The sequence below is a fragment of the Cyprinodon tularosa genome, unplaced genomic scaffold (assembly GCF_016077235.1).
Source record: "Cyprinodon tularosa strain WSP-4 unplaced genomic scaffold, ASM1607723v1 ctg801, whole genome shotgun sequence".
NCBI lineage: Eukaryota > Metazoa > Chordata > Actinopteri > Cyprinodontiformes > Cyprinodontidae > Cyprinodon > Cyprinodon tularosa.
The window spans coordinates 434308-461114 of NW_024039565.1; the positions used below are offsets into that span (position 1 = coordinate 434308).

The 26807-nt window shown below is 42.7% G+C and overlaps 1 protein-coding gene across 5 annotated transcripts in view; it reads left to right on the forward strand.

The window, feature by feature from the left end:
* The window catches only part of LOC119774231 (alpha-1,6-mannosylglycoprotein 6-beta-N-acetylglucosaminyltransferase B-like), a 226576-nt gene that overhangs the window by 173480 nt on the left and 26289 nt on the right, over positions 1-26807 (forward strand). For all 5 annotated transcript variants that reach the window (XM_038271639.1, XM_038271640.1, XM_038271642.1 and 2 more), the window contains one exon: positions 12636-12767. In XM_038271639.1, coding sequence (XP_038127567.1) covers positions 12636-12767 — 132 coding nt within the window. The remainder of the gene's footprint in view (positions 1-12635; positions 12768-26807) is intronic.

The window sequence follows — 26807 nt, forward strand, 5'->3', positions numbered from 1 at the left end:
GCGCTAGGCTTACCGCACCGTGACGTCACTGCTGGAAGATGGCAGGAGGGAGGGGCTACTATATTTGGGCTAAAATGGCCGCTCCCAGACTCAGTGATGTATTTAATTTTTCAAATAATAATAATAATCATCGCAAACGTATTCGTTTTAGGCATAAATAATGACCGATTGGTTATCCCTTGCTGACCAGAGTTTTTAACTAAAATTAAAAACTTTTTTTCATTTTTTTCACCAAAAATATTTAAAAACAGAATGAAATAATAAGATTTAAGACAAAAACTAAAAGTTTTGGGCTTGTAATCAACCATGTTATTATTTTTTTTCCTGCCTGTGGTCCTAATAACAGTCTGCTAAATTACTCCTCAACAGATCAATAGAGCCAGTTGGTGTGAAACTGAATAACTGCAGAAAAATACAAAATAAAATATTCAACCATCTCATATAAGCAGAGTTATGCTGAGATTCTATTGATTCATTTGGTTCGATGGTTTTATGGGACTGAGGCAGGATACCCACCTTCAGTAGACTAGAAGCTTTATTGATAACTAAAATAAAGTTGGAAAACTGTAACTTTAGATCATTTAATATATTTTATTTCCTTTTTTTTCTTCATTTTTTCCTGTTTCTGAGTCTGGTGATTAGCTGCTATAGGGAAGCCACCAGGAATCTGGGTCCCAAACTGCTATAAATATGCACTAAAGAATATCATCTACAGTTTTAATGTCATTTTTCTGCCCCCTCCCTGTGCAGATCACTGCATTAAGTTTCATTATTACTTTAAGAAAGGACTGATTGTTTCTCTGCTGCCCTGAAACATTATTGTTCATTCATTTATACATGTAATGAGAAAAAAAATGCATGTGTTTGCTAGTTACTGTATTTGCTGCTTCAGGCAGCTCATGAGATTTATAGATGTCTATTAATGGCTGTAACTCAATTTGAAAATAAAATCTAAAAACTGGACTATTTTAATATTGACAGTAATTTTAATACAAGCTGCTGGAGGCGACTCAATGTTTTCCTTCTACTGATGGTGGTCAGAGGGCCCGGTGGCGCCAGTGTACGGCAGCCCCGCTTCTGTCAGTGAGCCCCAGGGCAGCTGTGGCTACTATGTAGCTTGCCACCATCAGTGTGTGCATGAATGGGTAAATGAATGTAGTTATAATGAAAACTAATCACTTCTCCTTTATTCCCTCTTCTATTAAACCATTCAGCAGCAACAGACAGAGCTCGTCTTAACTAATTGCCACCAAGAGATTTCCAGGATTTACTCAGATTGTGTTGTTTATTTGTCTGTTTGTTTTTTGGTTATTTTAATGGTATAACTAAATGCATGGACCTGGGAAGCTACTGGTGAATTTCCTGCTGGGACTAATGAAGTTTTCTGATTCCATCTTCGCTTCATTTCCATTTTAGAAGGGTTCCTCTCTCATCCTCTGCTTTAACACGTTTAGGGAACATTTAGCATGTGCTCCCATCCTCCACCCATCTTCCGTCTCTCTCACACTAATCATGGAAGCAGATTCAAATATGTCTGTCAGGAGATCTTCCCTTCAGAGAAGATTATATCAGCTAAGATCTCCTCCCTAGAGATTATCTGGTAGAAGTGTTGACACTTATCTGGGTCCCCTGCAGCCATCGCCGTGCATCCAAAGCAAATGGATTAATGAGCTGCAGTTAACACTGCAGATTTTTATCTCTGGGTTGTGCTTCTCAAATATGACCCACTTCTGTTTAAGTAGAAAAGTTTAAAGTCATTAGCAGGGGTGGGAAGCTCCAGGCTTTAAGGGACCACATCCTGCAAATTTTGTATATCCCAATTCCAACATACTTTAGTCATGTGACTGAATTACCTCCTCATAAGGCTGCTGACCTGATCATTTGATCCAGGTTTGTATAGGGAGGCTTACATCATTCAGTCCTTAAGGTCTAAAGCAGCGGCTCTTTAATGCCCCCCCCCCCTTGTGGCTCCTTGGAGCTTCTTCAAACATTTATTAAAATGGAAAAAGATGGATCCCCCCCCCCTCACCCCCCAAAAAAACGTTAAAATCAATCCCCCGGACTTTGTCTCCAAGTTTGAAGACGTTTCTCTTCCATCCAGGAAGATTTTTCAATTCAAAATGTCAGAAATAGCGTTTAGTTCCAGGTTTTATCCAGCAGCCCAACAAAGCCTGGTTTTACTTTAGAAAACATGCAGATAGAAACGGATGAACGGGTCCCCCCCTTTGGAATGGGGGTCGTTTGGCTTCTTTGTTAGCCTGCAATGCCCCATACCTGTCTATGCCTCTGAAAGGGGGGTCGTTAAAGGGAATTGTTGGCCTGGATGAATAGGTGAGGTCTTCTGTCCCCGCCCCCCGCCCCCCCTCTGTTTAAGGTAGGTTTTTCTTTCCTAACATAGATGGCTTCCTTCCTCTCAAAACACCTGTCTTCTTTGTCCAAAATGTGGACATTCTGGTCCTCCAAAGAATGTCCTTTGTCCATCAGGTGTTGATGTAGTGCAGAGTCTTGTCCAGAGGAGGGCGCTCTTCTGTGTTGGGCCATGCGTCTGTGGAGACGTTGTTTGGTTTCTCCAATATAAAGATCAGAGCATTCCTCCCTGCACTGACCTGACCTCAGATTGGGTCTTTAGGATGAACTAGTCTGTTTCAGGGACTGTTTGGTTTGAAATGTTCTGGGATTTAGTGTTTAGAGAAAATCCTCTGGAGTTTTCAAACTTGGAAACAAAGTCCAGAGGATTTTTTTTTTTTTTACTTTTTTTTTTTTGGAATGACAATGAGTTGGATGACTGAGAATCTTCTCTAGCATTTCCATTTTGTTTGATTGTTTGTTTGTTTGTTTTACTATGATGTGCAGGAAGTTAACCAAACATTCATTTTGTTTTCAATGCTGTATAAATGTGTATAATAAACACATTTAAATAATAAATCTTAACATTTCTATCAAGGAAAACTTGCCTCATATCCTGCGGCAGGTTTCAGCGCGGCGCGGCGCCAGGCAGGTGGCTGATGTAAACAGAGCAGTGGGTGCGTCTCAGGCCGTGGATCCCAAAGGGAAAAAAAGGAAGATGGCTGATGAGAACAGAGGATTCAGAGAAGGATGGAGCGAATCATCTGCTTTCATCACCAATCAGGAAGGATTGCCTGCATGTTTGCTTAATGAGAAACTGTCAAATAATAAAAATTAGGAAAGGCATTTTTTGATGGAATTTAAACTAAGAGCACCAAACATGGTACAGCAGAGTCACATGATGTGACCTTTGCTCCAGGATTAACATTTAATAATAAATGCTTATTATTTATTTAAGCCCATATAGTCCATCTTCTCCATATCCATATTCCATTCCAGATTATTCTGGATGGATGGAGTTGAAATTGTTCTTCTAGGAATGCAGGATTTATCGATTTAGGCTTCAGAATCGGCTGTTATTCTTTTATACATGAATGTTTTTGGGCCCTATAGATATATATATATAGATATATAACGCAGTAAAAGGCGTCTCTCTTACATCTATAAATATTAATATCAGTTTATTCTGGTTCTCTTCTGTTTTCAACAATAGAAAACATTCAATAAATACATTTTGGAGCTCATTTTAGGAAAATATAAAAACATAATGAAGGTGGAGAAACTGTAGGTCCATCAGCCCCCACCCTTAGAACGCCCCCACCCTTACAGCGCCCCCACCCTTAGAGCGCCTCCACCCTTAGAGCGCCCCCACCCTTAGGGCGCCCCCACCCTTAGAACGCCTCCACCCTTAGAGCACCCCCACCCCTTAGAGCGTCCCACCCTTAGAGCGCCCCCACCCTTACGGCGCCCCCACCCTTAGGGCGCCCCACCCTTAGGGTGCCTCCACCCTTAGAGCGCCCCCACCCTTAGAGCGCCTCCACCCTTAGAACGCCCCCACCCTTAGAGCGCCCCCACCCTTAGAGCGCCTCCACCCTTAGAGCGCCTCCACCCTTAGAACGCCCCCACCCTTAGAACGCCCCCACCCTTAGAGCGCCTCCACCCTTAGAACGCCCCCACCCTTAGGGCGCCTCCACCCTTAGAGCGCCTCCACCCTTAGAACGCCCCCACCCTTAGAAAGCCCCCACCCTTAGAGCGCCTCCACCCTTAGAGCGCCTCCACCCTTAGAACGCCCCCACCCTTAGAGCGCCTCCACCCTTAGAGCGCCTCCACCCTTAGAGCGCCTCCACCCTTAGAACGCCCCCACCCTTAGAAAGCCCCCACCCTTAGAGCGCCTCCACCCTTAGAGCGCCTCCACCCTTAGAACGCCCCCACCCTTAGAGCGCCCCCACCCTTAGAGTGCCTCCACCCTTAGAGTGCCTCCACCCTTAGAGCGCCTCCACCCTTAGAACGCCCCCACCCTTAGAGCTCCCCCACCCTTAGAGCGCCCCCACCCTTACGGCGCCCCCACCCTTACGGCGCCTCCACCCTTAGAGCGCCCCCACCCTTAGAGCGCCTCCACCCTTAGAACGCCCCCACCCTTAGAGCTCCTCCACCCTTAGAGCGCCCCCACCCTTAGAGCTCCCCCACCCTTAGAGCGCCCCCACCCTTACGGCGCCCCCACCCTTAGAGCGCCTGCACCCTTAGAACGCCCCCACCCTTAGAGCGCCTCCACCCTTAGAGCGCCCCCACCCTTAGGGCGCCCCACCCTTAGGGCGCCTCCACCCTTAGAGCGCCCCCACCCTTAGGGCACCCCCACCCTTAGAACGCCCCCACCCTTAGAGCGCCCCCACCCTTAGGGCGCCCCACCCTTAGGGCGCCTCCACCCTTAGAACTCCCCCACCCTTACGTCGCCCCCACCCTTAGAGCGCCGCCACCCTTAGGGCGCCCCACCCTTAGGGCGCCCCACCCTTAGACCTCCCCCACCCTTACGTCGCCCCCACCCTTAGAGCGCCGCCACCCTTAGAGCTCCTCCACCCTTAGAATGCCCCCACCCTTAGAGCGCCCCCACCCTTAGGGCGCCCCACCCTTAGGGCGCCCCCACCCTTAGAGCGCCCCCACCCTTAGAGCGCCCCCACCCTTAGAACTCCCCCACCCTTACGTCGCACCCACCCTTAGGGCGCCCCACCCTTAGAACGCCTCCACCCTTAGAGCGCCCCCACCCTTAGAGCGCCTCCACCCTTAGAACTCCCCCACCCTTACGTCGCCCCCACCCTTAGGGCGCCCCACCCTTAGAACGCCCCCACCCTTAGAGCGCCTCTACCCTTAGAGCTCCTCCACCCTTAGAGCGCCCCACCCTTAGAGCGCCCCACCCTTAGAGCGCCCCCACCGTTAGAACGCCCCCACCCTTAGAGCGCCCCCACCCTTAGAGCGCCTCCACCCTTAGAACGCCCCCACCCTTAGAACGCCCCCACCCTTAGAACGCCCCCACCCCTTAGAGCTCCCCCACCCTTAGAGCGCCCCCACCCTTAGAGCTCCTCCACCCTTAGAGCGCCCCCACTCTTAGAGCGCCCCCACCCTTAGGGCGCCCCCACCCTTAGAGCTCCCCCACCCTTAGAGCGCCCCCACCCTTAGAGCGCCCCCACCCTTAGAGCTCCCCCACCCTTAGAGCGCCCCCACCCTTAGAGCTCCTCCACCCTTAGAGCGCCCCCACTCTTAGAGCGCCCCCACCCTTAGGGCGCCCCCACCCTTAGAGCTCCCCCACCCTTAGAGCGCCCCCACCCTTAGAGCGCCCCCACCCTTAGAGCTCCTCCACCCTTAGAGCGCCCCCACCCTTAGAGCTCCCCCACCCTTAGAGCGCCCCCACCCTTACGGCGCCCCCACCCTTACGGCGCCTCCACCCTTAGAGCGCCTCCACCCTTAGAGCGCCCCCACCCTTAGGGCGCCCCACCCTTAGGGCGCCTCCACCCTTAGAACTCCCCCACCCTTACATCGCCCCCACCCTTAGGGCGCCCCACCCTTAGGGCGCCCCACCCTTAGAGCGCCTCCACCCTTAGAGCGCCTCCACCCTTAGAACGCCCCCACCCTTAGAGCGCCCCCACCCTTAGAGCGCCTCCACCCTTAGAGCGCCTCCACCCTTAGAACGCCCCCACCCTTAGAACGCCCCCACCCTTAGAGCGCCTCCACCCTTAGAACGCCCCCACCTTTAGAACTCCCCCACCCTTACGTCGCCTCCACCCCTTAGGGCGCCCCCACCCTTAGAGCGCCCCCACCCTTAGAGCGCCCCCACCCTTAGAACTCCCCCACCCTTACGTCGCCTCCACCCTTAGGGCGCCCCCACCCTTAGAACACCCCCACCCTTAGAGCGCCTCCACCCTTACGGCACCCCCACCCTTACAGCGCCCCCACCCTTAGAGCTCCTCCACCCTTAGAGCGCCCCCACCCTTAGAACTCCCCCACCCTTACGTCGCCTCCACCCCTTAGGGCGCCCCCACCCTTAGAGCGCCCCCACCCTTAGAGCGCCCCCACCCTTAGAACGCCCCCACCCTTACGTCGCCTCCACCCTTAGGGCGCCCCCACCCTTAGAACACCCCCACCCTTAGAGCGCCCCCACCCTTAGAACGCCCCCACCCTTACAGCGCCCCCACCCTTAGAGCTCCTCCACCCTTAGAGCTCCTCCACCCTTAGAGCTCCTCCACCCTTAGAGCGCCCCCACCGTTAGAACGCCCCCACCCTTAGAGCGCCCCACCCATAGAGCGCCTCCACCCTTAGTGCGCCCCCACCCCTTAAAGCGCCTCCACCCTTAGAGCGCCACATAGAGCATCACTAAGCTACACCCTTGCTCCAACGGCCATTTTGGAATTGCTTGTCATTTATTGGTTCTTATCTTCTGAGCCGTTTCACGACGTACATCTGGAGCCATTTGTTCGTATCTGAGAGACGATTAGAAATGGAAGAACAATTGAGAATGAGGAATTTTCTGTTAAATCACAAATTTGTTTGTACAAAGGATTTAAGAACGAATTTGTTTGTTCAACCGCTTTTTGCCTGAGACTCAATGTTTACTTAATGAGGATGGTATCATCACTACATTTCACAGGAATCTGAAAGTCATTCTCTTTCTGCAACAACAATCAAATAAGTGTTCGATGCTTCATGTCCATAAATTAATGCATCAGAAATGCTTTTGTTCGCAGTGGACAGTAAATGGCACCTTTTCAGTTGTCATGATCACAGAAAAACAACATCTACTCACATTATTTTCCTTTCTGGAAATCAGACATGAAGAGCATCCAGGATATTTTGAACATAAAGGCTTTCATTAACCGACCATCTTGGATTGAAAGAGTTTGAAATTGTGATGCATTGAAGAACGACTGTAATGTTCCCCAGCAGTGCTGCAGAAAACTCGGTGATGCTAGTTTTTAAATGAGTTTGGTTCTCATTAAGTCTATGAATAAACCCTCAACGTGTTTAAGGGGTTATCTATTATCCATAAGGATGAAATCAGGTTTTCTACTGTTAATCGAGGCTAAACTAATTAGTACTGCATTTCTAAAGGCTGACTCTTCTCTTGAAATTATAATATTCTATAATGAGATTTACAGTTATAAACTATATTAAATGTTTTTTTTTTCTCACCATATGAAAAATAACTCTTATTTCAAGGCAGATTTGGTTTTACAGCATGTTAATAATGTTCCTTTTCTTTACTTAAAATTAGGACATAATATAATTGGAAGATTGTTTGATTTTGTTCTAAAAGGAAAAATCCGCTCATATTCAAAATCCAAACTTCTGAAAGTTCTTTAAATCTGAAATGATTCCATCCTGTTCAATAAATGATCAGTGTTTTTAATTCAGAGTAATTTTCATGTGAATGTGCTTTACTGGAGGCATCCATGTTTGTCAAAGAACACTACTGCCACCTACTGGTTAGTGACATTGTCACGGTGCGGTATCGGCTGTTGATCAAGTCCCAGTGCTGTATCTGGTGTTTGTCACAACGCGCTATTATCCAAGTCATCTTGAAAACATTCTTCTTCCAAATGTTGGCTACATATTACGGGTTTTTTCTCAGGCCAGAAGTTCGATGGCATTCCCTGCCCGATAACTTTGTATTTTGGAATGATAACCGAACAGTTTAACTTTTTCTTTTTGTTTTGTTGTTTTCAAATTCAAATTTCTGGCATCAATATAAATCCATACTTCTATCAGAAAAATGAGAAATTGAGCACCGTACCACATGTGAAGGCTGAAAAGCAACCCTTCAGACGGGTGCATTTATCACACTGCCAGTTCATCCTAGTAGATGAGACAAAACACACAGCGTCCATATCTATTTATGACAGCCACTTGATGCACATCCCACTTCACAACATCCTTTTTTTCGTATTGCTTCAGTCGCCACGTCGAGCACTTCCCTGTTTGCGCTTTCACTCCTGTCTGATTGTGGGTATCAGCTGCCGGCAAAGTGTCTGTAAGAGCTGTCAGCACTACTGTCACCATCCTGCCCTGCATGAACAACAAACCAAACTGATTCGGGTTCAGATTCAATTTGCCAGGGGTGTATAATTTATTTGAGTCTCCATTAGCCTTTGGCCTCATCTATCACCACATAATGTTGGGCAGACATGTTGCTGGTCAAAGCGCTTTGATCTGAGTGGGTCTGTCAGCAAAATAGCCAAGAGCCTTTCAGTCAGTCAGCCGATGGAAACACGACCAGACAAGGAGGAGAAACCAGAAGTAAAGATGGCAACATGGAGGGCAGCAGGGTAACAAGGAATATTCAGTTCAAAAGGTGAAATTAGTAGAAATATTTGGGAATGAATATGTCTGATTTACCTAAAGCAGCAAAGGCAGCAGAAGCAGCTGGTTTCCATGCAAAGTCAATGGTTGATGCGCATCAAGGTGCAGCAGAAGATCCTGCAGCATCTGAGCAGCATCTGAGCAGCGCCTCATGAGCTTCTGAGGCGCTTTAGAAGCAGCAGCTGCTGGAGTTGGAAAAATGTAACTTTAGCTGCTTGACATCAACCAATGAGAGAAGCTGATCTGGGAGCTGGCAGGGAGTCAGACGCAGCACTGCTGATGCAGAGCGCTATGATCACTCCTCTGAAACAGTTTATTAACGCCTACATTAACTTCAAATGTAGAAACCTGCCGGCAGAATATGTTGGCTTTTATTATCCTGCTGCCTGCAGTTTGTAGCACAGACCTGAAAAACGCTAACATCTACTTCCAGCCGCCACCAACAGGAGGGGAAAACCCTGGAGAGGCGAGCGGGCCTGAGGCAGCTGCTGCTGGGGATTCCCAGTGACAGCGCAGCGCCGGTATGTGGGGGTCTGAGCGGCTCCCACAGAGAAATAATCTTTGAAGGCAGGATGGTAATCTGGATGAACTGACTGCACAGACCATGTTTTCAGGAGGACTTTCTCACTTCAACATAGATTCTAACTACTTTTTACCCGCTGATCACAGCTAATATAGCTGCCATTGTTCCAGGCAGAGAAAGGATAGGGTAGCTCCGCCCACCGCGCATCAGAACCACCCCATAACTATATCTTATAATTCTACATTTACAAATATGATTGTATTTTATGATGATTTAAAGTAGGTGAGGTCAGGGGAGTTGAGGTGAGGTTACGTTATAAAGCAAATTGGCAACTCACGATAATTAATTCATAATCAGTTAATCTTCTGTATGTGGAAATATATACACTATGCTTTAGATCAGGGGTCTTCAAGGTTTTCCAGGCCAAGGACCCCCAAACTGATGGCGATGGAGCAGGGACCCCCTAATTATATATATTGGATGAAATAGTGTTCTATCAAACTGGTTCTATAGTCACTCTATTACAGATGGAGTAATGTAACTAAAGTAATCCCTCCCTGGGATTATTAAAGTTTTTCTGATTCCTGGTTGATGGGACAGGTGTTGTGAATGAAACGGTGTCCAGCTTAAAGAGCTCCTGTGTGTCTCTGAATGTGAGCATTGATGTCTGAAAGACATCTTCTGCCTCCATTTATCTGTTTACTACAGTCTGATGGATTCATGTTCATGTGGATTTAAAGACATTTCAATTAGTGGGGAAAAATTGCAGGGGGGATATAAAAAAGCTTTTGCAACCTCCATGCAGTACCTCTGTGGACCCCCTAGGGGACGCAGAACCCTTGTTGAAGACCTCCGATCTAGTTAGATCAGATCAAAGTTCAATGCAAAACACCATATTGGTGGAAAACATTTAAACAGACTTTGGAAATTGATCCCTTCCACCTGTATTCCCGGTGATGGCAGCATCATACTGTGGGCTGCTTTTGCAAGGAAAGAACAGCTGCTGTTATTCAGGTTCATTGTTTGGTCAGAACCTGTTTAAGGCTGAAAACTAGTTAAGATGAGAGAGAAAATAACCTTCTCCTTTAACACCATGGCCTCTAGGTGGTTAAATGCTAATTATTATTTATTATTAGTTATTTTCAGATTTTCATTTTTATTACTTTCACAAAATCTCTTTTAGTTTTGTGCCTGAATTGAATCCCCTGTAATCTAGCATGTAGCTTATGTGGCGTTTCATTCTGTTTCCCTCTGAACAGAATGAAACGCCTGAATAAGCTGATAACAGAAAGCAACCAACTATGATTCAGAGCAAAGGACTGAAGAGGTCATAAAAAGTAGTCAGATTAAAAATGAGGAGCCAGAAAGATGTTTGCATCAGGAGGAGGAGCCGCTGCTTTATCTGCCATGGATGAACACGCAGCCTCCATATTGCGCCATGCAGCCCTGAGTGGAGCAATCAGCAGAGGCAGATCCACAGATGGACGACGCTAACGCTAACGGGGCTCTTTTTCATGATCAGACCTTGAAAACCTGAAGCCGTACATGAGCAAAATATCATCCTTTGCCAGAATTGATCTGAAGGAAAACTATAACAGCAGCAGAGCTGCACCATCGTGCACCACGGATACACATGGCTGCACTTTTACGTTTATCATTGAGAACTTCCTATTTTAGAAACTATTTGTTCAGAGTTGTATTGTTATGTTAACCTATTATAGCGCAATCAGTGAAATCCTTTGAAAATCCAAATTTCAAGCCAATAACGTTATTGGAATCCAGGACAAGACCTTATTACATTTGTAACATTTTAAAAAATATGGATATTTTGATGGTAAAAATGAACGTTGCTGTAATAACAAGAAACAGCAACTTGCCCGAATATATTAAGAAAAATAACCAAAGTGTACGGGGCGCCATTTGTAAAGTTAGGCAGTCAAAAACTAGGCGCAATATTTATGGTTATGGTTATAGTATGGTAAGTCATTTCTTAACTGTGTCATTCATTCATTCATTTAGAAAAAACTCAATTTGTTAAATAAATATTTAGTTTGGAGCTAAATATTTATTTAAAAAAACAAAATATTTAATTTGCAAATTAAATCCGCCTTGGTGCCTTCGCTCTTGGGGTCCCTTTGGGCGCCTGGGGCTTTGGGTCTCCCAGCGCTGGACTCAGTGCTCTGGGGGGGGGGGCGCCTCTTCGGCTCTCCACAACCACTACTGAGCATTTTCTCTATGGATAAACTTTACATGAACAAGTTCACCCTCATAAACAACTACAGGTGCTAGGCTTCAGGTACTTAGAGATTCACTTCCAAACAGAAACCCCACATTCATATCTTCAGGTAACACAGAGTACATGTCAGACTTAATAATATTACTTTAGCGATAGTTTCAAGGTGTTGCTTTATTGTATATCTCGTACCGTGTCTTTCGGTTGTGCTGTTCTTTTTTAATCTCGTTACAGGTGATGAAGCAGACTGAAAATGTTTTGTCATTGTCTCCTTTCTCTTCTTTCTTTCATCTTTTCTCTTTTTTTCCTTTTTCTTCTTCTGTTTTTCTGCTCTATTTACATTGCAGTGTCCATATAAACTGTAAAACTTAACATAATTATAATAAAGCAATTTATATGCAAGAAACAAGTGGAGCAATATGGCAATTGCCGTACTGCTACACTTGTGAAAGTTGGGCTCTTTTTGGCATCATTGCCAGACAGGAGACTGTAAAAAAGAAAATAAATAAATAAAACAATAATAATTTGCAAAATAAATATTAAGTTTGTTAAATATTTAGTTTCGAGCTAAATATGTATTTAAAAGCAATAATTTAATTTGTTAATATTTAACAATATTTAATTTGCTAATTTTCGGCTTCCTGTCATATTTATAGACCACCAGTAGGGGGCGTGAAAAACCACCCATCGCAGGAAAATTATGAAACATATTTTAGCAAGAATCTCATGTGTATATCCAATACCCGTTACATTTAGAAACAAAGAATATAATAGTATTTATGAATTTGCCTTTCTATCATAAAGAATATAGTTTTTTTCTCTTAAATTAGATTTACATAAAAAATAAAAAGTCATCCAGGCCTTGAGTTCATGGAATGATTGAGTTCTGCTATTATTGTTTAGGGGTCGGCCATTTCTCTAAACCTTTTTGCATAATGTTTAGTGTTTGCCTCCACATACATTCTGATCATGACATAAGTTCATACTCATCTCTTTTTGATTAAATTGCTTTCATGCCTTGTTAACCTTTTCTGTCTGTCTGGGCCAAAAGCAATGAGAGAGTGATGGATGTTTGCTGGAGGCTGAAGTCTCGTCTCTGTTCTTCATGGCTCTCCAGCTCATCCTTCCTTATCCGACATAAAGTCTCTGTTCTTCGTAAATTCTGTGTTTTATTTGCGTCTCTTTCAGGTTTCTCGGAGTGCCTCCTGGTAGAGGTAGCTGCCCACTCACTGGTCCGCTGCCCTTTGACCTCATTTACACGGACTACCACGGCCTGCAACAGATGAAGCAACACATGGGTCTCTCCCTCAAGAAACACAAGTTAGTGACCAAGTCTGCTTTAAACAAAGTGCAACTGAAATATCCGGTGGCCAGGAAGGGTATCCGAAACATTTAAAGTCGTAGGAAAGTCGTATTTAAATGTCAAATCAATCTGGCTTAAACATGTATATAAATGTTCTCTTTATCAGAAGATATCATTTCAAAATTTAGAAAATTTCTATAAAAAATCCTGTCTTAAAATCTATAAAATAAATAAAAACATGTCTATTAAAGGAATAACCTAGCTATTTTTAGGGTTTAACAAGCCATTCTATCTTTCATTTTTTTTTATGAATGATAGAGATTATTCATAACTTAACTCTTGAAAAACCACCATAAAGCAGAACATAATCTGAATTTTGAGGCTACTGCAGAACAGTTGAGTTGATCTCATGTATTTATGTGTTTTTTTTATTTCAAGCTTAATCTATTTCATTAAATTCCCACATGGGCAGGTTTTATGGTTGTAATTTTAGACTAATAAAAACTTGCGATTACATGTATGTATACGACTATATCTTATTCTGTTTGCTATTTTTTTTATGTTAGAAACTTACTGTTGCATCGGCTTCAGTAAAAACTGGAAACATTCAAATCAATATTACTTAAAGAAAACGGACGACAACATGGCTAACAGCAAACACATAAACTGCCACAGCAATATCTGTCAATCCCAATTCCATCACACAGCAAGTTTAACATCACAACATGATGTCAGGGTTAAGAACAGGACCGAGTATTCAAGGCCAGACAGATGGTGGATTAACTCAAAAAGCATTTATTTAAAAGCAGCGATTAGGGCCTCTGAGGCTGGAAACTCTGCAGGACAGAAACACAGATTAGTGACCACATAAATCTAATGGAGGAAGGTTATGAACGTGAGTCACTAACCTGGTTTACAACTTCAGCCCATGCCCTGAGAACAAGTTAGGATCCATCCAGTGGCCTGCCAACGAGATACGTCGGGCGCCTCCCACAGTGTCCCAGATGGTGAAGCACTGGAGAACATGCAGTATTCCGGAGCCAGGTCAGGCAAACAGATCAGAACAGGCAGGCTCAGAGGTCCAGGAGTCTGACGCTTGGTCAGGCAAACAGATCGTAACAGAACAGGAAGGCTCAGTGGTTGAGAGGAAGAACAGGTCAGGTCACACTAAAATAGCTCTCACCACTGGCACAAGAGAACAAGATAATCTGGCCCTGATGACTGGATGAAAGCGCCTTAAATAGAGGCAGGAGCAGGTGGACAGAGTTAGACAGGCAAATGGAAAGAGTAATGAAGCCAGTCATCAGCACCAAGATCATTAGATATGACATGAAGTATAATGTTGGACGCATATTAAATACTTAAAACTTAACAATTGTCCTATACAAGCACATGAAATCATCACCCTGCGCCCATTTCTCCACACAACATTACTCACACACATTGTTTGACAACAGACCACATTTTTAGGAGCTTCAAGATGCTGTTATGATCATTCTAGGCTAACTGTGATCAGGAGAGAGATGCTAAAGCAGGAAGGACAGTAAAGATGTGTGTGTGATTTTGTTATAGTTAAATGGAGAGGTCCACTTCCTATAACCTGACTCCGCCAGATGCATTTGCTCCGCATATCCATCTGGAAACCTTCTGTTGAAGTAATTTTGGGAAGGGGCGAAAATACCGGTTAGCTGATTGGCCTATGTTGGTGATAGACGGGCCAAATAAACCAATCAGATCAACGAAGCATATGACGTACTAACAGAGCGACGACGAAGAGGAGCCAATTGATAGATCAAGCTCTTGGTGAAACCAGTCGGGAGAAGAGCAAAAACATCTTTTCCTCTGAGAAAAGCCTCCAGATCAGTGTTTTGCTCTTCTTTCAGTGAAGAAATACTCTGTAATTCCCATAAAACTTGCTCGATAGCCACGCTAACGCTAGTTTCATTGGCTGAAGCCGCCATGTTCTTTAGACTGAACTGTCGCGCTTCTCGTTGCGTCACACCTCAACCCGCCTCAAAGCCAATGCTGATTGGACGTTCGTTTGGTGAACGGCTCCAAATTTTCTTCAACGGAGAGTCTCCAGACTGATCAGCGAGTGAAACCTTGAAAGCTCGCGAGATCAGGATGGTCTCACCAGGCTACACTTCCTATGCTTCTGTTTTGGCACCAAAGAGAGAACCATTTTTCTGATTTCACTATCAAACTGAGGACCCCTTGCACCAAAGTAAAGACATGTTGCTGGTCCTCACTTTATTTTTTGCTCATGGTTAGGCTTAGGACTGAGTTTAGATCAAGGTTAGTGATCTGTATGCACTTGCAGTGGGGGGCACAGGGCTCGCTCCCTCTTGCGACCCATTCATCCATCCACCAATCGATCCTCTTCCGCTGAACAGGTGTTGGGTTGCGGGGGTAGAAGCTTCAGTAGAGAAGCCCATACGTCCCTCTGGGGGAATCCCACGGCATTCCCAGGCCAGCCGAGAAACATAGTCCCTCCTGCGTCTCCCTCTGGGTCTCCCCGTGCCCAGAACACCTCCCCAAGGAGGCGTCCAGAAGGCATCCTAACCAGATGCCCGAGCCACCTAAACTCCCCTCTTTGGACCCATTTGGTGAAAACCATATGGCACAGTGCCGTCTCTGGAGCCAAAACGAGTGCTAAACTGTCCCATTGGAAGCTAAAACCTGTGATAAGCTCTAAAGTTCCCTCCTACGAGCCAAAAAGCAAACAAAACTGCCCTCTTGGGGCCGAAGCATGTGCTAAACTGCCCCCCTGGGTGACAAAAGCATTTTAAAGTTCCCACTTAGGAGTCGAAACACATGCTAAAGTCCCTCTTGGGGTCAAAACAGGATTAGGGCATAGAGGGAATTGAAAACCCAACATGCTCTTTACTTCATTTTACCTTTGATTCGGAAGATGATACTATATTTGTTAAATGGGGAGGGAAACTTCCTGTGTCTGTGAGGGATTGCTGCCAGAAAAAAAGTGTCCTTAATGGCTTTTGGCATTGACACAGAGTTTCAACATCCTGGAATCTAGGCCATGACAGGCATGACGAAGAGGCAAAAAAAAAAAGAATTAACACCCAAAAAAAAATAAAAATTTAAACTGCCAGAATAAACTGAAGGAAAATAATCAGCTGCACATCCCTGAAAGTGAAGCAACATGAAGGCATTTCCGCCTCAGGCCTGTTTCATGCTGTTGCCTCACAATCAAATAAGACTGAGAGTCCAAATATTTTCTCCTTCTGGATCCCAGTTTCCTTCAACAAACCTCTGAAATATGAGTTTTTAAATGGTTTTCTTGTTTATAACTGCAGCTTGGAAAGTTTAAACAATGGGCTGCAATAGTATTTTATTTGTCTATGAGGCTGGATAAAATATAGAAATATATATATAACAAACAGGAGTCAAGAGAATAGAGATGCAGAGATTTTAGGGAACTGAAGAGTAGAAAGCCTCTGGAACCACTTTTAAAGTTCCACTCCATGTATTTTTAAAATCCAATTATGAGCTAGAGAAATGCATTACTGGTGGAATTGGGAGGTATTTTCCCAGTATGTTTCCTATTTGGCTGCCTTATCTTGTAACGATTTGTCCTTCGCTCACACAAAAGACACAAACCCCCACATTTCCAGCAGACGAACCACGGAAGTCAGCGCCTAATTTCTCGCTTTGTTCACTTTTCTGCTGTAGTTGTTACAGAGAAGTCATGATCCTGACTGTCTCTACAAAGATGGGATTTTTTGTGTTTTTAAAGTCTTTTGTTCTTCCACACATTTACTGTTGAGGGTCTAACAGTCTTTAAAGTTCCTGAGGTATATGATTATACTGTCTATCTAGACAAACTTCTCATGTAATATTCCTGCTGCTATGTTAGAGTAACCCTATTTAACAAATCATTGAAACTTAAAGGTACAGCTTGGTCTGATGGGAGGTTTAGTGGAGGTATTATTGTAAATAGTTCCCTAATGTGCAGGAAAAAGGCCTAATATCACCATAAACTTGTTGGAAGAACAGATATCCTCAGTCTTGGAAAGCTAACAATTAAACAGAGCTCTGTGAAACTCTCTAAGGCAGGAGAAACCAGTTAAAAATCAGCGAGGTCCAAATAAAGAAAACCAACAACCAGGAGACATTTGAAATTATAATCCATTACTTTAAACAGAATTTAAAGTCATAGGGAAATTATATTTAAATAACAAATCATTCCGGCTTAAACATGTATGTGCTTCCAACCATAGATGGAGCCCCATCAGCTGTGATAGATGTCATTATCTTATTAACTCTTCAGATTCCTCTTTGCGCTTTAGAGTCCCTAGTAACACCTTAGCAACAGTGGCAAACCACGCCCAGCAATCAGCATGCATAAAAAAAAGGTTCCCTGCATACTTTTAATTTTTCATTTTATTATTATGAAAATAAACATTGGCCTCTCGTGATCAATGATTTGATTAGTGTTTTTAAAAATTTTTTTTTTTTGTCATAGCCATAAATAGGTCTACATTGTAAAACTTCTCACGATCGATTGAAACTCCGCCCGCGATCGACTGGTAGATCGCGATTGATTGGTTGGGCACCCCTGTTCTATAGGGTATCTGGTCCTTCAGGTCTCTATTAGGCTGATAGAATGATTCTATAGGGTATCTGGTCCTTCAGGTCTCTATTAGGCTGATAGAATGATTCTATAGGGTATCTGGTCCTTCAGGTCTCTAATAGGGTGATAGAATGATTCTATAGGGTATCTGGTCCTTCAGGTCTCTAATAGGGTGATAGAATGATTCTATAGGGTATCTGGTCCTTCAGGTCTCTAATAGGGTGATAGAATGATTCTATAGGGTATCTGGTCCTTCAGGTCTCTAATAGGGTGATAGAATGATTCTATAGGGTATCTGGTCCTTCAGGTCTCTAATAGGGTGATAGAATGATTCCATAGGGTATCTGGTCCTTCAGGTCTCTAATAGGGTGATAGAATGATTCCATAGGGTATCTGGTCCTTCAGGTCTCTAATAGGGTGATAGAATGATTCTATAGGGTATCTGGTCCTTCAGGTCTCTAATAGGGTGATAGAATGATTCCATAGGGTATCTGGTCCTTCAGGTCTCTAATAGGGCGATAGAATGATTCTATAGGGTATCTGGTCCTTCAGGTCTCTAATAGGGTGATAGAATGATTCTATAGGGTATCTGGTCCTTCAGGTCTCTAATAGGGTGATAGAATGATTCTATAGGGTATCTGGTCCTTCAGGTCTCTAATAGGGTGATAGAATGATTCTATTGGGTATCTGGTCCTTCAGGTCTCTAATAGGGTGATAGAATGATTCTATAGGGTATCTGGTCCTTCAGGTCTCTAATAGGGTGATAGAATGATTCCATAGGGTATCTGGTCCTTCAGGTCTCTAATAGGGTGATAGAATGATTCTATAGGGTATCTGGTCCTTCAGGTCTCTAATAGGGTGATAGAATGATTCCATAGGGTATCTGGTCCTTCAGGTCTCTAATAGGGTGATAGAATGATTCCATAGGGTATCTGGTCCTTCAGGTCTCTAATAGGGTGATAGAATGATTCTATAGGGTATCTGGTCCTTCAGGTCTCTAATAGGGTGATAGAATGATTCCATAGGGTATCTGGTCCTTCAGGTCTCTAATAGGGCGATAGAATGATTCTATAGGGTATCTGGTCCTTCAGGTCTCTAATAGGGTGATAGAATGATTCTATAGGGTATCTGGTCCTTCAGGTCTCTAATAGGGTGATAGAATGATTCTATAGGGTATCTGGTCCTTCAGGTCTCTAATAGGGTGATAAATGATTCTATAGGGTATCTGGTCCTTCAGGTCTCTAATAGGGTGATAGAATGATTCTATAGGGTATCTGGTCCTTCAGGTCTCTAATAGGGTGATAGAATGATTCTATAGGGTATCTGGTCCTTCAGGTCTCTAATAGGGTGATAGAATGATTCTATAGGGTATCTGGTCCTTCAGGTCTCTAATAGGGTGATAAATGATTCTATAGGGTATCTGGTCCTTCAGGTCTCTAATAGGGTGATAGAATGATTCCATAGGGTATCTGGTCCTTCAGGTCTCTAATAGGGCGATAGAATGATTCTATAGGGTATCTGGTCCTTCAGGTCTCTAATAGGGTGATAGAATGATTCTATAGGGTATCTGGTCCTTCAGGTCTCTAATAGGGTGATAGAATGATTCTATAGGGTATCTGGTCCTTCAGGTCTCTAATAGGGTGATAAATGATTCTATAGGGTATCTGGTCCTTCAGGTCTCTAATAGGGTGTGTAACATTGGTGGGGCTGAAAATGTCCTATTATCTGTTCTATGAGCCCTAATGCAGCCTGGTTAAAAGCCCTAGAATGAAACCACAGGTTTTCTTCCTTTTATGGTTTGATCATGAATATTTAGATGAGCTGTGCTCTGATTGGTTGGTTTATAACGAGCCAAGCTGCTGAGCAAAGACGCATCATAGCAACAAGCACTCACTCTCTGAAACATCAGATTGTTGATATGGCAGGGGGACCAGACATCCTCTTTTTCCTGGACATGTCCTACTTTTCAGACCTAAAAAATGTCTGGGAGGAATTTCAAAATCGTTCGTGATTTTGGTCGCCTGCAGTGCAGCAGAACCGAGTCGTCAGCTCCGGGGCTGGTCCGGAGATGACGGAGCATGTTTAAATCACGCCCCTATCCTTCCCAATAATACACTTTTCTTAAAATGTCTGAAGTATAGATAAAAATAGGCTCCATCTCTTTTTCATTATCTAAATAGCGGCTAAAGCATTTGATTCTTTTCCTCTCCTATAATGTCTCCTGGTGTCTTACTGCTGCAAACATTTATCTTTACTAAAAAGACCCTAAGGTCATTGACTTACCTACCCCCCCCCCCCCCCCCCCCCCCTCTCTCCCGTTCTTGCTCTGGTTCAGTCTTGCACACAACACAGGCTAATTAAATACATGGTCTGAGATATATAACCCCCTTCCTTTCAAGTCCCTATAATTACCTTAGTTTAAGTTTGCACCAGCAGCCACTCTAAATCACTAAGCCTCTGTAGCGTGTAAATAATGAAACAAAATGCCCTCCTGTTGGGTGTGTAGTATTAGATGAACTCATGTAAATGTGTCAGAAAGGCTGAAAGCAGGTAGGTTTCTGTTTTAAATCACTCATCTAATAATTGGACCAGGATATTGATTCTCTCCTGTTTGCTGAATTTACTGCTCTGATACAACAAAGGATTCTTTCATGCTAAAGGAAAGTAACAGTGTTTCCGCTAGTAATAGGAGATAAATGATAGATGAGGGAATTATTTACACCCACACAAACTATAGCAGCAAAGATCAAATTATAAATGACCTGTAAATGTAAATGACCTTAATTTTGAGGAACAAAATTGACATCATTTTCTGCTTAGACCAGTTAACACCTCCTGTTCAGAACATACTTTTGTTACAGATTTTGCAGACTTGTGTAAAAAATGAAATGAAATGACGTCAGCGTCAAGTCTGATGGATGTTTCACTAAGAGGCAGAGAGGATTTCTTGCAGATTTAATGAAGATGTTGATGCAAATAATCCAGAAACAACAGGCAAGAAACTGAGGAATCAAGAACTAGAAGACACTCAGAGAACTAACGTAAGAAGGAAGAGAATCCAGCAAAGAGGAACTGCACAGGAGGTGTATATATGTGAGAAAGAACAAAGAAGGGCTAATCGGCTAATAGAGAGCAGGTGTGGATAATTAACTAGAAGGGAAAATGAAACTGACACAAGGGGGGGACAGAGAGTAACTGAAAAGATACAACACTGCTTAAATATAGCTAGAAAACAACTAGAATGACACAAAATGGAAAAGAACCCAATGACCAAGAAAACACTGAATCACAATCCAAAAAGTTAAACAACGATCCACTGGACTTCCAAGTTTGAGGATGTTTCGCTTTTTTCAATTCAAAATGTCAGAAATACTTCCAGGCTTTATACAGTAGCCCAACAAATCCTAATCAAATTATGTGAATTCATATACAGGTTTAGTTTTTGTCCATAAATGTTTCCTTTCGGAGGCTTTAGAAAGGTAAATCTGTGTTCTGCATGCTCCAATATTGGGTCACAAACCTAAAAGAAATAATGAACCAGTTTAATAATTGAGAAGCTATTAGTCAGCTTTATATTTTTTAATATATAAAAACTATTAATTTTCTGAGAATGTATTTATTTAAGAGCAACTATGCAATTTAAAAAACATCTAAAAAATTTTTCCATGTGAATCCCAGATTGTTCATCCTTCTTTGCCTTTTCTAAAAGTTCCTTAAATCAGTCCTAACTGTCTTTATCCACGCTGGATCAGATCCTGATGTTTGATGCAGATATTTTTGATCTGTGCCCAATATTGAAGCGTGGTCTGTGCTATGTTATTCCACGCCAAAAGAGGGCCAATCAGGAACTAGCTGTGGGTCTTGATACGGCCGAGACGGTAAGGTACCAAACAGGAAACGGGAGTCGGGAGCATGTAGATCTGACCAATCAGAGGCCTCCTTTCTCTCCTCCTTGCAACTCTATCTGCAGTACTGTCTGTGGTCACCTACAATTTTGGAGAGGCGGGGGTATCTGTGTTAACTGTGACAAACATGCAGAAGACAAGCTGGTTTGTGAGCATAAACAAGGCTTTAGCCTCGCTGCATGCAGTTAGCCTAGCCTTGTAGCCAAACCAGGTCCTGGAAAAAGACAGAGTGAACCGCCTCCATCTGTCATTGGACCGCTGAAGCCGAACGACCCCCATTCCAAAGGGATGGACCCGTTCCTCCAGTTCAATTTGCATGTTTATTAAAGAAAAACGAGGCTTTGTTTATTGTCCACTCTATAAAACCTGGAACTCAACGCTATTTCTGACTATTTTCAATTGGAAAAGCTTCCTGGATGGAAGAGAAACCTCTTCAAACTTGGAAACAAAGTCCAGAGGATTGATTTTGACATTTTTAGAATGACTCTGACCTGGATGACTGAGGATCTTCACCAGAAAGCTGCACTATGACAGCAAAGCTTTCAGAGAGCTGCTTAATCAAAGGGAGGAGCTGTAATTTCATGGCGATAAACATATTGACTGACTGCATCCATGCTTTGCATATTAAGGAAAAATAGTAGATTGTGTATTATTTCCTAAACTTCTTATTACATCAAGTACAGTTATAACAATATACCCTATGTTCTTGCCACACATTACATCACGTAACAACATACCACCCCGCCATGATGAGAGAGCCGCTGAGCCTAGCTGAGCAGCCATTTAACCCAGATTAGCCCTCCACTTTGATCTCTGAATAGATATTCAGCTCAGCTACTCCTCTGCTGATCCCTTCTTCCCGCCACCATTTTCTACCCTTTGGGAATGCCTCATCTTAACGGGAAATGTGACAATGCAGAGGGTGAAAAACAAGGCAGATGCAAGTGAAACTAACATATGTTATAAATAATTCACTGTTGGCTTTCCGTGGCTCTTAAAACAAAATCTGAAGGATTTTTGGGTTTTTTTATCGGTTCCATAAATAGGATAAAACTAAGCAGTGAACATTGATGCTTTAGAATAAAGAACCTTATCCAGTTTGCTAAATTCTAAATAGCTTTTAAACTCTACTGCTGATATGCTTCTCTTGTTCTTATCTGAAAAATCTCTACTTTTTTCTCTTTTGTCTGAAAATCTCAAATAGTTTTACCCTCAGAGAAGTTTTTTTTGCCAACTAACCGACTGGAAAATAAATGCAAAATATTTATAACCGACCGTCCGTCCGTCTGTCTCCAAGCCAGCTCCCATGTCAGAGGATGAAGAGAGCACATCCAGTTAGTCACAGTCAGAGAAACAGGACTACACTGGAAAACAGGCCAAGCTCCAACATCTAGAAACAAAGGTGTTGATGGCAGCAGCACAGCTGATATTTCTCTCCAGGATGGAGTCACAGCCAAACAGGAACAGACCAGATGAAGCTACTATGAGAAAAATAATGCAACCGTTTTTGGCATTTACTTAATCATATTTAGTTACTTTAATACAATTGTTTCATATTAGCTGGGTAGGACATTAAAACAATTGAGTTAAAAGTAACTAAAAATGATTAAGTAAATGCCAAAAGCAGTTGCATTATTTTTTTCAGTGTACTATGAGAAAAAGCAGAGAGAGCAGAACGTTAGAGATTGAACTAACAGATTCTGCAGAGTGGGAGAATAGAGATAGAATGAAGCAGAATGATGAAAAAGGGGTCCCTATGTCCTCCAGCAGTCTAAGCCTATAGCAGCAGAACTATAGAGATAGATCAGGATAACCTGAGCCACTCTAACTAGAAGCTTTATCAAAAAGGAAAGTTTTAAGCCTAGCCTTAAAAGTAGACAGGGTGTCTGCCTCACGGACTAAAACTGGTAGTTGGTTCCACAGGAGACATATACTTTTACAGTACATCAATAAACATTTAATAACATAGCAAGTCACATAATTTTACTTGGTAACAAGAAAAACCTTATTTGGTAATTACCCCTAAATTGATTAAGTAATTACATGCATGTAATTATTACAATTGTATGTTACTATGTAACAATGGAGACTTTTTATGGGTAATTAGCATTAGGTTAGCACATAACAGTTTCTATTATTCGCCACCACCTACCAACGGCTTACAAAGTAAATTTTAACTAATGATCAAGTAACTAAAGCTTTATAAAACTGAAGTCAAGCTACACATAAATAAGAATTCAGTTAAGAAGATTGTCTTATCTTCTAGGTTTGATTTTCTGTTATATATCAAATAATGAACTGCATTTTACTAGATAATAACACAATAATTAATTGATGTTGGTGAAATTAATGAGTTATCTGGTAATAACTGTTTGAAATCTTAGAAGTCCAACTTTACCTTGTCTGCCCCACCCTGCCAATGAGCCTGATTATATATATATTTATTATTTTATTTTAAATTAAAATTTGAAATATTTCAAAATATATTGATATTTATTTTTTTAATGTGCATGAAAAATATTTAATATTAAGCGTTGTTTAATTTTTCATCAGATCGGTGACGTATGTCCAACATAGGGGGCAAAAATCTTTGCACATTGACTCTCGTCAAAAGTTTTCCACGCGCAGCAGCTCCTCTGCAATACAAACGAGAGAGAAATGGTGCAGAAACGTCTTTTTCCAGGACCTGGTTTAGCTCCAAGGCTAGGCTAACTGCCTGCAGCGAGGCTAACTGCATGCAGCGAGGCTAACTGCGTGCAGCGCGGCTAACTGCGTGCAGCGCGGCTAACTGCGTGCAGCGAGGCTAACAGCATGCAGCGAGGCTAACTGCATGCAGCGAGGCTAACTGCATGCAGCGAGGCTAACTGCATGCAGCGAGGCTAACTGCACGCAGCGCGGCTAACTGCACGCAGCGAGGCTAACTGCACGCAGCGAGGCTAACTGCACGCAGTGCGGCTAACTGCATGCAGCGAAGCTAACTGCATACAGCGAGGCTAACTGCATACAGCGAGGCTAACTGCATGCAGCGAGGCTAACTGCATACAGCGAGGCTAACTGCATGCAGCGAGGCTAACTGCATGCAGTGCGGCTAACTGCGTGCAGCGAGGCTAAGGCTTTATCCTGCTTTCCCTGCCTCCTTTTTCAAACATCAGGATCTGATCCAGCATGGATAAAGACAGCTAGGACTGATTTAAAGCACTTTCCAGAAAAGGCAAAGAAGAATAAAAAAAAAAAGTTTGGGATTCACATGGAAAATAATAGAATATAGTCGACTTTTTTTAGTTGTTTGTTTATTTTCATAGTTGCTCTTAAATAAACACATTTTCAGAAAATAAATAGTTTTTAGATATTAAAGAATATAAAGCTGACTAATAGCTTCTCCATTATTAAACCGGTTCATTATTTTTTTGGTTTGTGACCCAATATTGGAGCATGGAAAACACAGATTAACCTTCACAGCCTCAGAAGGGAAAGATTTATGGACAAAAAGTAAACCTGGACATTAAATTATGTTTTGTTTTTATCATGTTATTTGTTGTTGGCATTCATATAAATATACTGGTGTGATAACTTATATATCTAAGTGTGCGTTTGATTGGTTTTTGGTATACCTCTATTTTAAATTATAGCCCCCTCTGGTGAAAACTCCACCAGCCGCCATTGATCATTTCTCTCTGTATGTCCCTACGGCTAAGCCATTGGTAGCAGAAAATTATATAAAATCTTTGATATAAGGTATGTGGAGAGCATTTAAAAAGTTTATTGCAAACAGTTTGGAACGAATGTCAAGCAGGCAGATAGTTAGCAAGCTTGAACAGACAGGTGACGACTGAAGCAGACAATTAGCCGGCTTAAGGAGGCAGATAAAGGCAGAACAAGCAGGACCCAACGTTTACACGCCTGAGAAGACAGATGATGACTGAACAGAGTGGAAGCAGGCTTTGAGCAGACAGGATGATGGGAGAACGAAGTGGGAACAAGCAGAAACAGTACAGAGTCAGAAGCTGTTGAGAATCACATAAAATAAATCCGCTCTGCTCTCCCGAGATCTAGATAGTGACAGCAAGCAATACGAGCAAAACTTTACACACTTAGGTGGCTGGAATTAGTTGTCTTAATAATCCTACTAGGTTTGCAGCCATGTTGGATTCAGAAAATGTAGATTTGCAAATAAATAGAAATTGAGTCTACACAGGAAAGAGATTCAAGCAGCTTCTGCAGGAGCGGAAGGAAAAGCCCAACCCAACTTCAAGCTTTCCTTCTCAGAATCCCCTCCTGCAGCCATCTTTTATTAACAGAACATGACGCATGGTTACAAACAGAGTATTGTTCTGACAGAACAACTGATCAGTTCATGAAGACAGAATGCTCCATCAGAATGACGAGGCAGGAGGGTCTCCTGACTGGATCAAGAGACAGGAGTGGAGCATCCCCTCGCACAAATGTTTTATAAGCACACATTAATTTTATAATCATCATTGAATAAACCTAACAAGCAACATGTCCACTTATGCAGGAGCATTTTTTGCTTGGCACTGGCAATGTAACGTTTAAAACCTGTTGCTTTGTAACTTTGTTACAAAAATACTGAAATCCAAGTTCAAATAGAGGACGTAACTCTAGAAAGGGTATTTGCTAATAAGTTTCTCGGCGTAATAATAGATCGGAAACCTCATATTAAACATTTACAGGGTAAACTCAGTAGAAGCATATCTATATTGGCTAGAGCTAGACATGTATTGAATGCTGAATCACTTCATATCCTATATAACTCTCTGATTTGACCATATCTATCATATTGCTGTGAAGTGTGGGGAGTTAATTACAAGAGCTCTTTACATCCGGTAACCATCCCACACAAACGAGCCATTAGAATCATCCATAATATTAGTTATTATGAGCATACAAACCCACTCTTCAAAAAAATCCAGAATTCTCCAATTTGACAAGCTTGTAGAATTTAAAATGGCTCAATTTATGTTCAAAGTATCTAAGAAGTTGTTACCTGAGCACATACAGAGCATGTTTTCTGAAAGAGAAGTGGGGTATAATTTAAGGAGTTACTCAAACTTAAAGATGCGCAAGTTGCGAACAACAAGAAAAAGCTTCTGTATTTCAATTAAAGGTGTAAAGTTATGGAACAACTTAAACGAAGATTTAAAACAAAGCAATAGTTTAATACAATTCAAAAGAAAATATAAGGAGGTCATTTTCAATAGAGATAGACATATGAGTGAGAGAAAGCAAAAAAGTGTGTATTAAAGATAACAACCCGGTGTAAGGGTTTGAAAAGACAAACCAGCATAAAAAGGGAAATGTTAAATATTAGTAACTGCTGACGGGCACTTTGACTTTCACTTGGCTCTGATTTTTTAATAACAGTAGGACTGTAAGTTTTTCAAGTGTTTAGGGGGTAGGAGTTAATAAGTTTTCACTTCTTCCTACCCCATTTTGAGCATGATATGTTAATTGAAACAAATATCTGTATTTGTTCTCTTCTTTTTTATGCACTTCTTGTTACTGTGCACTATTTTATCTTTATATTTGTATCATGTTCGAAT